At 27.9% G+C, this 14285-nt stretch overlaps 2 protein-coding genes and 1 non-coding gene across 3 annotated transcripts; all 3 read right to left on the reverse strand.

Annotated features, from left to right (window-relative positions):
• Positions 1–251: 251 nt before the first annotated feature.
• Positions 252–1833, reverse strand: LOC107413427 (uncharacterized). Its single transcript, XM_060819821.1, has 5 exons — positions 1671–1833; positions 1414–1530; positions 979–1315; positions 543–875; positions 252–256 (listed from the first exon to the last, which is right to left on the reverse strand). The coding sequence occupies exons 1-5, from the start codon at positions 1737–1739 to the stop codon at positions 252–254; spliced, it is 861 nt and encodes a 286-aa protein (XP_060675804.1). The 5' UTR covers positions 1740–1833.
• Positions 1834–2415: 582 nt separating this feature from the next.
• Positions 2416–2488, reverse strand: TRNAK-UUU (transfer RNA lysine (anticodon UUU)). The gene has a single exon. It is a non-coding gene; the product is annotated as a tRNA-Lys (tRNA).
• Positions 2489–4704: 2216 nt separating this feature from the next.
• LOC107413451 (16 kDa phloem protein 1) lies at positions 4705–7071 on the reverse strand. The gene is made up of 5 exons (XM_016021404.4): positions 6915–7071; positions 6053–6118; positions 5492–5624; positions 5190–5325; positions 4705–5037 (listed from the first exon to the last, which is right to left on the reverse strand). Exons 1-5 carry the CDS (start codon positions 6979–6981, stop codon positions 4975–4977), a joined length of 465 nt encoding a protein of 154 aa, XP_015876890.2. The 5' UTR covers positions 6982–7071; the 3' UTR covers positions 4705–4974.
• Positions 7072–14285: the final 7214 nt, after the last annotated feature.

The raw sequence follows: 14285 nt of genomic DNA on the forward strand, positions 1-14285 counted from the left end.
ATAGAGGTAGAAGGTGGCGGTGGATAGCAATAAGTCTTAAGATCAATTATACTTGTACATATGGCAGTTCTTCATTACGTCTTTATAGAATTGTAAATAAGTGTAGCAAATAAAGCAATCTCATTGCATAAACATTATTTATAAACCATAAAAGTAGGAATATTTATAGTGAACTAGAAGTTTGTACATTTACAATGCGCATGTAATATTGAGTCCTATATATTAAATCTATATACATTAGGATCCCAACATCATACTGAAATACATTAGGATTCAGTCATCATACTAAAATGGTTATTGTTACGGAATTGGGAGAAAAATAAATAGTAACGGAAACAAAGAAAGCAAAGAACAAACACACAATTAACGTGGAAACCCTTGACGGGAAAAACCACGGGCAGGGAGAAGCAAATCCAATATCGAAAGATTTGTACAAGGTGAGCCAAATTTCGAGATACCCTAAAAAACCCCAATGACAGCCGAACAAAAATACAGATATATATATGGTACAGAAGAAACCCTAAAATTGAACAGGTCCATACCGCGGGGGCGCTGCCCCCGCACCCCCGTCGGGCTCAGTGGTGGGCTACGGTCTCGAGGGTCAATGTTAAATGCAGGTGATTTGCAACTGATCAATGAGGTTTTTGCCATAAACCCTTTTGAATTCATGCAGGAAAGGCTCAGCTTTGGGACACCGGCTGATCCTTCTTTGTCTAATAATGTTGTTTCATTTAGTTCAAGAAATATGCATATTAAGCATTTCAGCAATTCTTCTGACAGCTCATTTGGTCTCTGAATTCCATTTTCGTTATCTTTTTTTCCATGTGGATTTCTACTTCTTCCGCTTGATCTCCTTGATATCTCAGCAATTTCTCCTTTGAAAATATGCAATAAATAAATAATTAGAATTAGCATATTTTGCAACATTGTCTCTCTCTGCTATATATGAACAGAGTAGTAGTATATTTTATTTTTTACCATTGGACCTGTAATTAGAAAACCAACTCTGTATCTCTGATGCAGAACCCATTGATGATCTTCTATCTCCTGCCATTCTCTCTTTCTTCAAAACTTCATAATTCTGTGATCTACATCGTTGTTCACCGACAACTAACGAAGAAGACTGATTTCCTTCTTCACATAGTACTAAATGATTCTGTTTCCATAGCCTCCTTGGTTGTTCCTGCTGTCGCATTTCCCATTCTCTATTCTGTGACCTTTCTTGGTACAACTTCAGTTTCAGTTCTTCAACTTTTCTTTCCAGCCAAAGAATCTCTTCCTCTACCATTGCTAGCTCAGCAAGTAGCATCTGAACCTATAATATAATTTCTACTATAATTTTTGTTTTCTTTGTATTAAAAATACTTATATATATCTATATATATATATATATATATATGTATATAAATATACCTGACGAGGAAGAAACGAGAAAGGAAATGGATGTGATAGCACGGGGCCATTAATTGCACAATGCAAAATGCTGTGGAGCGTTTGTTCCCCATCTAATTCTGCTTGCAATTTCATAACCTGTATATACAAAGGAAGCTAAATTAAGCATTAAAAACTGCAAAATTTTCTCAATCTTCTACATAAATTCAATGTGGGTTCTGAATTTCAACAAGAACCCAGATGGGAAAAATGAATGGGAAAAAAAAAATGTTAATAACCTCATCCTCGAGTGCGAGTCTTCTCTGCTGATTATCACTTCTCTGCATTAGAAACTCTTCGAATTTCATTATGTTTCAGAAAGATAAATGAAGATGACAATAAATTAATAGAAGTAGGAGAGGTGTTAATGAACAGGAGAGACAGAGAAAAAGAGAGAAAGGAATTATTTGGTGGTGGTGGTGGTGGTGGTGCCATTAAAGAGTAGGTAGAAAAGAAGAGGAGGCAATGGAAAGGATGAGAATGAAGGGAAGGATGGGAAAACAAACGAGAAAATGGAAAGGTTGATAGAAATTATTTTGTAATAATTTGAATATGATAATTTGCGGTGGAAAGAATTCAGAAAAAGAGAGAAAGGAATTATTTGGTGGTGGTGGTGGCCATTAAAGAGTAGGTAGAAAAGAAGACGAGGCAATGGAGAGGATGAGAATGAAGGGAAGGATGGGAAAACAAACGAGAAAATGGAAAGGTTGATAGAAATTATTTTGTAATAATTTGAATATGATAGATAATTTGCGGTGGAAAGAATTCTTTTTTCTTTGTAGGGTGTGAATGTGATTGGGCGGTTTCAAAATTTTTCTGATAATTTAGTGGGACTGCATGGTTATCTCATGAATGTCTCTCTGGTTTCCAAGGTTTGCATTAATTTCAAAAGGAGGAATGGAGACGTGAAGCCCATGAATAGTTGAAACTCATGTTCTGAAAAGTAAAAGATGATAAAAATATTTATTTAAAAAAACCCATTAACGCCGTCTGTGGGAATCGAACCCACGACCACACGGTTAAAAGCCGTGCGCTCTACCGGCTGAGCTAAGACGGCCTGCGTCTTTATCTTTCTTTTAAATATTTATATATCTTTATCCAATAACATTATTCTTTCCATTTTTGTTTTTGGTGAATAGGAGAGAGATGTCATCATTTAAAACGGATGTACACGGTGCATTAATTACATACATCAAGGACATTCCTATTACATCTAGAATGACACTCTTTCATCCAAAAAAGAAAAAAAGAAAAAAAAGAAAAAACGACATTCTTCTTTTAATCGAGATACAAGCTTGAGGTCCATATAAAAATTAGAGAAAGTCACCATTTATTGAATATTCTTGAGATTTTTAGAAATCCATAACAGATATCCCAAAGAAGTTCCTAGCTGAGGGGACGAGGGCTTCCTTCATGGGTGATCATTTGCAACTTTGGTTTGAGGAAGTTTGATTAATGGAAAATTCATGTGTCAATAGTGGTATTCCTCAATGAATTCACAAACTTAACAAAGATTCAACAAATTCTTGAGTCTCAATGCTGGTCAATTTATTTATGTGCCCATGTTTCTCCTGCACATGCATGATTTATGAACAAGTGGATGCATGTCAATCACAAATTTGACAATTCATTCTTGTTTTGTTAGTCTGGTTGCTAGGGACCTCCTCAATATGAGAAATTTCTTAACTTATACATTTTTACTTGTGGAAGAATCTAGTAATTAGTTATTTCTAAAATTTTAATGCTCATTTATGTTTTTTCTCTTTCAATTTTTTGAAATTTTTTTACTTTACTTATTTATTATTTATGCGCGTGCTTTAAATAATAGTTAAGTTTTTACAATCTTAAAAGAGCTGCTTACAAAATTAAAAGTAAAAATATAGTTAAAAATTATTTCAAATTATTTATAAAATGATGCTTATCTTGATAAATATTTTATTTCACCCTTATAATTTATTTACATAATAGTCATTTACCATTTATATATTTGATCTTTCAAAAGAATAAGGAAACTAGAAAACCAAAACATAAACGTCAACAAACCTGGACTTAGCACTTGTTTATTTTTTATTATTTTTTGGGAAAGGGGTTAGCAATTGAAGAGAGTTTTTGGAGCATATTCGTGCACCATGGTTTTTTGTTTGGCGAATAGATTCATGCACAAGTTGTTTGTTTTTTTCTTTTTTTCTGTTTTTTGGGTGAATGAGTCATGCACAATGTTGGAACTTGGAAGTACATTATGAGTGAGAGAATGATAATTGACAACTTTTCTTTATTTGTCGACTTAATTATATAATTGTTGAATAATTTCCTAAACCTCTATTAAAATTAGAGATTGAGGGAAAGAATCACATACGTCAAAGTGATGAAATTCCAGGGTAACTCAGGCTGAGGAGGGAAAATAAATGATGTGATATTTGAGAATAAATAAAAAAAATAGATAACTGCACTCTCTATGTATGCTGGCGACTAAAAATATTTAATAAAATAAAATGTTACTTCTTACCCTTCTGAGATCCAGGGGCAACTGGGACAATTTGTCAAAGTTATGGCTCTACATCACGATAAAGCCCAAGCTCATATTTTAAGGAAAAAAATATGCACATGCTAATTATTTTAACATATTTTTTTCGATTACCTAAGTACTCAAGCAATCCATCTCATTGATTCTTCTGTTCATCCTCTTAATTAACCTACTTGTTAGGCTAAATTGTCCCTAAAATAATTTCCCAAATTTTATACGTATATAATAGGTTGACATGAGAATGATTTAATAATTTTTACATTAGATTTTCTATTAATCTTTAAATCATATTAAAAATTAAAATTAACATTTTAAAGAATAATTAAATATAAATTTAATTATTATAATTTTATTTTTAAAAAAATATTTTTTTAAAATTTCAATAATTAATAAATATAATTTTAAATTTTAACTTCAATACAATTCAAAAGCTAAAAAAGAAAATTCTAATATTTTGAGTTGAAGTTGAGTGCATAAATAACTATATATATATATATATATAGATAATATTGGGTTTGGGACCTTGAGAACTTCATTCCATTTTTTGTTTCTTTTTCTTCTTTTTTTTTTTAAAAATGAAAATAATAATAATAATAATAATAATAATTTGGGCCTTAGTAATAAAAATAAGAGTATATATGATTAAACTATTGTTTCCTCAATCTAATGATTGAAGTTTGAGTTCTATACCTTCAACTGTTAGAGAAATAATTAGGTAAATAAATAAATAAAAAATCCTATTTTTAGTCAAAGAGAGCAAAACATTGCTTTAATATTGATTCAACCAACTTGAGATTTTTATTTTTGCATACTCTAATTGATGATCCAACTCATAAACAAACGAAATAAGCATTGCACACTACATTACAACCAATTGACACAAAAAAAACAAAAAATAAAATAAAAAAATAAAAATACATTACAAGGAGTTAATACTTCTACAAATTACCAACTCTCTCTTGACCAAATTTCATGGAATTTCTTTGTTGGGTCTCTGGAATTGGTATTATATATGAAATTTAGCTAAAACCGCTTTGCCTCCATCCTCCAAACTGTCTATCATTAAGATGAACCTCTCCATCCTACAAAATCCAACAATATAAACATAATAAATAAACAACTAAATGAAACAAGAAAACTTTGTTTTTTTATCAGCTGAAATATTTAGAAACCAAACAAAATCCCTTCTTTTAAAATATTGAAAATTGGATTTTTTTTAAAAAATTTTTAATACCTTCCGGGTAAAAATTACACCAACTTCAACCTCTCCAAGATAAGTTAGGTCTTCCCCAACAACACTGTATTTGTTAGGAGGTAATTGGGCTGTTCCACTCTCCACTCCTTGTGCCAATAAATCCTTTATGTATATCCTATCAACATCAATCAATACCCATCAATATTATTTTTCAAACTTCAGAAACCATAAATAATCGTCACATGAATCTTAAACATCAGTTATGTCTTCGTCACATGAATTAAAAATTACTTCAAAGAGATCAAATTTATGTAAAAAGGTAAATATGAATAGTTGCTTACGTAGCCTGGCCAATATAATCATCAGAAGATAAGGTGTCCTTGTCCCAGACTTTGAGGATAATCTTGTAGCCATCGCCTGTCACTGGATACTGTGCATTGAACAAGAATTTCTCGTTCCAAACAGGGTTATCTCCTGCACACCATTTGGAATTTACCCAATGTCATGAATTTTCACTGTATATAAATTGATTTTAAATTCAAAGACGACCTCTCTTTAATTGGTTCCTTGAAAATATTATTCTTTTTGTGTAAAATATTTATTAAGTTTGTTTGGTTTGGTCAACTGATAGACAAAATTTGAGAATATATATTTTCTTTCGATAATACACAATTTGAGTTACTATATGTTTCAATGTACAAGTAGGCCTCTATTTAATATTTTTATATAGAAAGAATGTTAAATACGAAAAATTAAATTGCAATTACTTTTTTAAAAATGCTATTTGGTATTTTTTTTTATTTCTTTGTTTTTGTGAATTAACCGATTAATTATTTTTCCCTTAATTTATTAGCATATGTTCAAATTAAGCATCAAAACACTGGTGTGGGTTGAGAACTAACCTTTGGCCACGGTGCTTTTGTGCTCTTGGCCTTTGTATTGAATCAGAACATAGGGATCGATGTCGCCTAACAGATTATTATTCAACAAATATTCAAAATCTCATACCAAAGAAAAATTAATAAAGTAGGTAGTTGCACATAAATATTAATATATAAGCTACAAAATGGGATTATAAAATTTTCACGGCAATGCAAATTAAAATAATAATTAATCAATCATCTAACTTTTCCGATTGTTTCCTTTCTATTTACCCCCACTTTTTTCAGCAATTAATTTTTCATCTCAAAATATATTTGTTTTATATATTCATACATACATATATATATATACTCAATGAAATTGTCTCTGCTAGCTATATTATTCTCATTTTCTTCTTAGAATTTTAACCGATAATGAATTCGAAATATGTATCTATTGAGGATAGTTTAATTATAATTATAAAATATACCAAGTTAAATAATTAAGAAAAAAGAAAAAGAAAAAAAATGGGAAAGAAACCTCAAAAATCGTTCCCAAAAAAATAAAAAAATTGCTGTGCAAAAGTTCACCACCTTTCCGTTAATGCAGGAGGGTTTGAGACTAATTTATTGATATTAACACTAATAGTAACGGAAAATGAAAGAAAAGCAATCGGAAACCAAGAAAATTTAACGCATATGAATGGGTATTCGGTATAGAGTTTTCCTACCTCAAAAATCATGATTTACATGTCAAATGTAATGCATGCATGATCTTTGAAAACACAAACACACATATGTATACATACATATATATATATATATATATATACACGAAATACTAAAGAAGACAAACAAACTAAAAAAAAAAAAAAGAGAGAAGAAATATATATCATATAAATACCAATGATATCGGTGCCTCCAAGGCCTTTTGCATCAATCAATTCGACTTCCAAAATCCCAGTTGCCATTTTTTTCTGTCTCTGTGTCGCTCTCTTTCTCAGATAAAGAATATTTTCTCAGAACTCGATCAGTTTGAATAAATTTGCAAGAATATTGGTAATGACCTTTTTGGGGTGAGATGGGCATGGTTAACGGTTTATATAGAGGTGTTTTTCAAAGGGCTGTCATGGATCCAGTGACGGGCGGTCAAGATTCCACAAACGACTACCAAATACCAATTCTCGCTTAGACACCTCACAAACTCAGAGCGAGTCTTTTCTCTAATTAAACTAATATTTTTGCGTGTTACATGTTCTATTTATTTATTATTATTTTTTTGTCCCTAGAGTGTTACATGTTTGACCATATTAAAATTTAGGCTGCTATACATCAAATTATTATTATTATGGAGTTGAGACTCTTATGTATAAATGCCTTAGACTTTGTTCGAGGAAAATTTATTAATTAAAAACAAATGATATTAATTAATGAACAAGAAAAAAAAAATTAACCTGTAAAAACCACGTGGTGGTAATTTTTTTTTAATTTAATCGAAAATATCTAAATCGATATATAGGAAAGATAATGTGTCCTTATTTTATAAATGCTTTAGTCTTTGTTCAAGAAAAAATAATTAATTAAAAATAAATATTGTTAATTAATTAACAAGAAAAAAAAATTAACCTGTAAAACCACGTGGTGGTAATTTTTTTTTTTTAATTTAATCGAAAATATCCAAATCGATAAATGGAAAAGATACTGTCTTTGCAAGTTGTTGTGCTCTACCTAAACAGCATATCGACCAATTGGGTAATAAAATATTCACGTTAACGTATTCATATTTAATTCAGCTTTTAAGAGAATCCAATGATGGGTACCTAATTAATGAATATAATTCCAATTATTAATGTTAGGCAGTGATAATTTTATGAATCCAGCTAATATCATATATGTATATATAATATTTATATGAAAAATATTGAGTAGCATGAGCAGTAAACATCATAAAATGGGCTTCTTTCTATTTCCTTTTTTCTTTCTTTTTTTGTTTTGTTTTGTTTTTTGTCTTCTTTTTTTATTTTTTTTTATTTTTTATTTTTAACTTCTGTTTTGGACGATAAACTTCTTTCCCTTTCATTTTCATTAATTTGACTGGTAGTTACAATTTTGTACATGAAAATTTACTTATCCTAACTCGAACAAAATTATATTATGTGTACATATGTGCCAAGCAAGCTCATACGAAAGTGTACAAATGCCAAATTTAATTTTGAAAACTCAACTTTTTTATTAAGTTTAATTAATTTTTAATAGTATTTATGGGAGAAATTAGAATTAAAAAGTAAAGCTAAAGGTACCTATTAATCCACCACAATAAGTATAAAAACGATGTGGCAAAGAGACATATTATTATTTTATTGGTTGAAATTTTAATATATTTAAATATGAATAAATAATTTTTTAAAAAATAAATGTAACTAAATATAAATCATTGATATAATAGCATTTATTAGTTTAATTGATATGTTTAATATTATTCAAAATTGTATATGAGCAATTCAAAATTGTATATGAGCAATATTTACTAACTTATTTAACAAAAAGTCTTTTAACCCCCAAAAAAAAAAAAAAGAAAAAGAAAAAGAAAAAAGAAAGTTTCTACTTCAATTAACATAACATTTTTAGACTTCTTTTCCCTTTCCCAATTAGACAGAGGAGGGATTTGAATTTGAAAAGTTTTTTTTAAATTTAGTTCAAAGTTTATTCAAGAATATGAAAGGCAAAAAGTTTTCAACCATTTTTTGGTATATTCGAATACTGAAAAGATCAAAAGTATGTGCATACACCAAATACACTTAAAATTAAGGAAATGAGTTGAGCTTGAGCTTAGCTTGTCGTAAGATGAAAACCCAAAAAATTTTGAAAGTATTTCATTTCATAATATATGTTTTCATCACTAACTTATTATCATATGCCATTTGTTTTTTTTTTTTTTAATTTTTTATAAAATTAAAAATAACAAATAATATTTATATATTATAACTTTTCTATATATTTAAATTAATAATAAAATATTTATACATATGGAAAAAATGCAAATTCAAACTGATATTGTCTCTTCGAAATTTTTATTTTTTTAAAGGGTTGAAAAGAAATTTAGATTTCAAATAAAGATAGATATAATTTCCATAATATTTATCGAAATTCTGTAATTTTGCAAAAATTATCATGGAAATTTCCATTAAAATATTCACATCAATTCTTAACAATTTAATTAATAAATTTATAATATCCATTGAAAATTTAAAAATTTCTAAATAAATTTGTGAAATTTTTATGAAAATTTTGAAAATATCTATAAAAATTTTCAAATTCTTTTATAAAAAATTCATAAATATTATTGATGTTTAGCAAAGTATTTTACCAAATTAACTTTAGTGATAATTTTTTTTTTCCTTTTAATTATCTTTCAAATATTTAATGATATGAATAAAATGGAGTAAATTAAATTGAATAACCTTCATATGTTTTATTTATTAATAAAGTATATATATACTTGCTATATATTTTGTATAAAATATATTCATTATAGTCTCGTAATTACAAATTTATAGTAGATTATATAAGAATAAAAAATAATAATATGGAAATATAATATTATGTAAATTAGCATTTTGATAGTATTTAAATTAATAACATAAGGCAAATAAAAAAAATGATAGAATATATTATACTAAATATTAAGGATAACTACATTTAATACAAGATTCTTATAGTTGATATATTAATAATTACATAAAAAAATTATCAACGAGATATATTTTTTAATAATTATTTCCTACATTTCAAATCTAAAAATGAGAATGAGGAAAAAAACTAATAATTTTCAACCACCTAAAAATTTCATGAGTATTGAGATGATATTTATGAAATATAATGTAATTGTAATAATTGTTTTATCTTAATTAATAAACAATTTTTTTTTTATCAAATCTATACTTTTTTTGCATATTTTTATTAATAATAATTTATTTATGATCATTACCGTTTACTATCAATTAAATTAATTAAGAAAATATATAATATCTATTCAATGTTTTTGTAATTTTATAATCAATTTGATAATTGATTGATTAAATAAGTTAATTCTAAAGCTTTAACAAAAATTTTCATTTTTTAAAGTAAATTTCTATCTTTTTTATGAGTTTTTATCGATATTCGATATTTTTCGATATATCCATAGAAATTTTTATATTTTAAACTTTTGATATTTCCATAAATATCTAAATTTTGAACATTGGATATAGATTTATTTTAAATTTATCAACCGCACTCTAAATGGTATGATAGTATGGGTTCATTTTAAATTTATTGACCACACTCTAGATAGTATGAGATTTTTTTATTTAGACGTTCTAGAAGATCTAGCATCCTAGGATTACTCAAATTGACGCATGTTTAATCTTAGAATTTTTTCGAACTTTACAATTAAATGTTTTGAAAATGCATTAATTGTTAAAAAAATATCTATTTTATATTTAAACCATCATCGTTCTACACCCAGTTGATGTGGAATTAGACAAGGTGTCTTTTACCACTAAAGTTGGATGCTAGTGCCTTACATCTATCCAAACTTACCTTGACTACATCACATTTGTCCTTTGTTACAATTCACCCCAATCTATTATTTATTAATCTTGTCACTTTTTACATCGCATTCTTCAAGGCTCACAAATCTTACAACAAATCACATTTGTGCGAGCTTTGTTTAATATTCAAGATTGTCTCATTTTTTGGATGAGTCAAGTTCGATCGAGCTTAAACCAAATTGATCAAGAGTCAATCTCAAACGATTTAAGCTATTTATAGCTCTATTTAAAGTAATAAATTATTCTTAAAATATTTCAAATCAAACTTTATTTCCAGTAATTAATTAAATTTCTGAATATTTCAGTTTCCACTCTTCAATTATTGTTTTCCTGAATTCATGAGCTTCACACAAAATATAACTTCTCATTGTACTCATTCCAAAGTGCTTTTGCACTATTCTCTCCGAAATGCTATGGAGTTTCAAGCTTACAAAGCTTGTTTGTCCGTTTACAGTATGATTTATATTCACAACCACCTCTTTAATTATTGCAATAATACAAAATCTGGGTGGCGTTTGGTCTAACATGGCTTATAATTATTAATAGGAAAGTTTTTGAAAGGATTGGACATGGTATGAATAAAGACTTTGTAATTATATATAAAAGATATGAACACGATCTAACATAATAATGGTGCCAGTAAGATATGTATCGTTGTAATATTGTTGGTTTCCTAACTTTTATTTGTTTGAATTAGTATGTTATCCTTTGATAGAAAAAAGAAAGCAAAAAGAAGTGTAAGAGTCTAGGACTAGACCAACAATCACTTATATACAAATCTTCCACAGTTTAGATCTTCAAAAATGAAAAATAAAGGATTCACAAATTCAGTACAAAGCCTCACGTGAAAGTGCTTATTTTGGTACGTTGGAATAGGTGTTTTTTTTTTGGGAGAAGAAGGGGGGGGGCGGGCTGGTGGGGGGGCCGGCCTGTGATGCAGAAGGCCTTTCTGTGATGGATGAAGTGGTGTAAGTAGGATGCTTCAATGCCTCTGAGGAATCCACGTCATATATGACAGAGTTTGGTTGTTGGTTGACACCCATATGAGATTGTGATCTATATGTATCATAGAAAAACCAAGTTTCTCTTTTTTCCTTTTTCTTTTTTTATCCCCTCAAATTGTGATCTGTATGTATCATGGGTGTGTTTGTCAAATTGTGAATCATTCAAGTTGCTGCATTTATCACAGAGAACAAAACAAAGTGGAGATGATTAGAAGAATTAATGAAATGTTTAGGTGAGAATTATTGGTTGCTCAATTTTCTTTCTCTACGTACACTGAAAATATATGATTTAGAGATCAATTTTCCTAAAATTTTTATTTATTTATTTTTTTGGATCCTTTGGGTAACACAGAAAAAAAAAAAAAAAAAAAAAGAGGTTCAGCCAAAAGGAAAATAAAAAGGCCCTTCAGCACGTACGGTTGAGCACCTGAGAAGTGCCTTGTTCAATAAGAAAATTATTAACTACTAAGATTTAACAATGATTAATCTTTATATTGGGATGAATTAAATAAGGGTCCAAGTAGAGCTTAATTCAACCCGTGAAATCGTAGTTCCTGAACCCTTAGAAAATTGCTTTGAGAAACGTTAAAATTTTAAATCATTATACTTTAATACTTTCAATTGTAAGCAGCTTTTCACTGTTTAGCCTTTGCCAAATATATATATATATATATATATATCTATGATTTACCCATCACATTTCTCTATATTTCCCTACCTTCAGTCTCACTACCATACTAATTCAAATATCTGGTATGTGGATATTCAACAAGAATGGTGTTAATTGGCTTGTATCCGACCCCAACATATCCATTATGCATGGTTCAGTGACTTCACTTGGAAGTCGACGAAAAGTCCTAGTGTTCTTGCCATGTAACCAGGTGATAAGCTCGCATGAGGAGCTTGAGCAGCGGCTTTTCGAGCTTGGTTGGAAACGTTACAATGATGGAGGAAATCTGGACCTCATTCAATTCCACCGCTCTGAAGCTTCTCCTTACCTAATTTCACTCCCTAGAAATTATTCCAACCTGAAATTATTCCATATGTATGACGTTGTCGTCAAGAACACATCGTATTTCGAAGTTCGTGATCTTTTCAAATAAGGGTAAGCTTTGTTGTTTCGTGCACTTTTTAAAAACTATCTTCCTTTTGTCTAGTCTCAAGTAAATAAATTGCAATTGGTCAAATAGGTTCAATGCTCTCAAAAAAAAAAAAAAAAAAAAAAACTTATGTTTAATCGTACCATTTCTAGTAGTTCTAATATAGATTAAAGATTTGAATTTAAAATTATTATCTGAAACAACAATGATTTTGTTATTAGACTATCTCTCTATACAATAATAATTTTAGTTTAATTAGATAAGAATATTAAGTTTAATCAAGCAGGTTCAAACTCTTATTCGATGAGAAAAAGAATTATTTGATCATATGGTATGATTAAATTGAGGTTTTTAAGTATTACAATGATGGAACTTAAATAAAAATGTAAATTAAAGATCATTTTTATTTTCAAACTGCTAGAAAAATGCTTGAAAAATGACTATTTTATATTTTATGAAATTATGATCCTCTACTTATTGATGGAAAATGATATAACCTTTAACAGCATACTTTTGGCCGGAATATTTTTCTTTTCGTTTTTCCTTTAAATTTGTAATCTGTGTAAATGGACAAATTCATCGTACTTAGAGGTTAGGCTTACCTAGGAAATGACCTAACCTAACAATTTCGATGGTTCCACGAAAATGCAAAAGTACTTTACAAATAAGCATATCGGTCCTATTTGATAGGCAGGATAAGATTAAGATTGCGATATTAAATAATCATAATCCTGTATTTTGCCACCACTTGACATGATTAAAAAATCTTTGACCTATCAAATAATTCCTTTTATATAGGATAAAGTTTTCCCATGTAAAAGAGGGAGATGAAGTTATCCCATCAAAATTTTTTTTTATTTTTTTATTTTTTAATAATGCTACAAGTACAATTTAATCTACCACTATATTTACCAAAACTACTATTGATTTATATTTAATAATATTTATTTTTTTAAAAATTTATTTGCCAACTTCTAAATTATATTAATATGCTAAATTACTTTTGGTAAATTAGATTGTCTCTAGTATTATTTTTTTATAAATTTCATTTCTTTTTATTTTTTTATTTCCTTTGTTTTTAAATTTTTGTTTCTTCATTTTTTTAATTAGTATCAAATTTTTTTCTTCTTCTTTTTCTCTTTCATTTTCTTATCTTATTCTTTTTTTTTTTTTTAGATTTTTTATCTTCCTTGTTTTTGCTTTTTGTTTTTTTGTTTTTTATCTTTTTTCCTTCCTTTTTTTTTTCTCTCAATTTTCTTATCATGTTCTTTGTTTTCTCATGGCATTAGTTTAAGTTCCACTTCATATTCTTATCTTTTAGTTTCTTTCTTTTTCTATGTTTTTAATTTGCTTTTTTATTTTTGTTTTCCCTATTCTTTTTCTCTTTTTAAACTTTTTTTAAAAAATAATTAAATATATGACTTATCTAATTTTTTTTATTGAACTTAGTTAATTTAAAGCATTTTTTAATTCAAAAAATATATTAGTTATATTCATTTTTCGTTTAAAAAGCAAAAGACTTATATTCATTTTAATAATAATTATATATTAAAAAAAATTTAAATCCTACTCAATTGAC

This window comes from Ziziphus jujuba, chromosome 8 (assembly GCF_031755915.1).
Source record: "Ziziphus jujuba cultivar Dongzao chromosome 8, ASM3175591v1".
NCBI lineage: Eukaryota > Viridiplantae > Streptophyta > Magnoliopsida > Rosales > Rhamnaceae > Ziziphus > Ziziphus jujuba.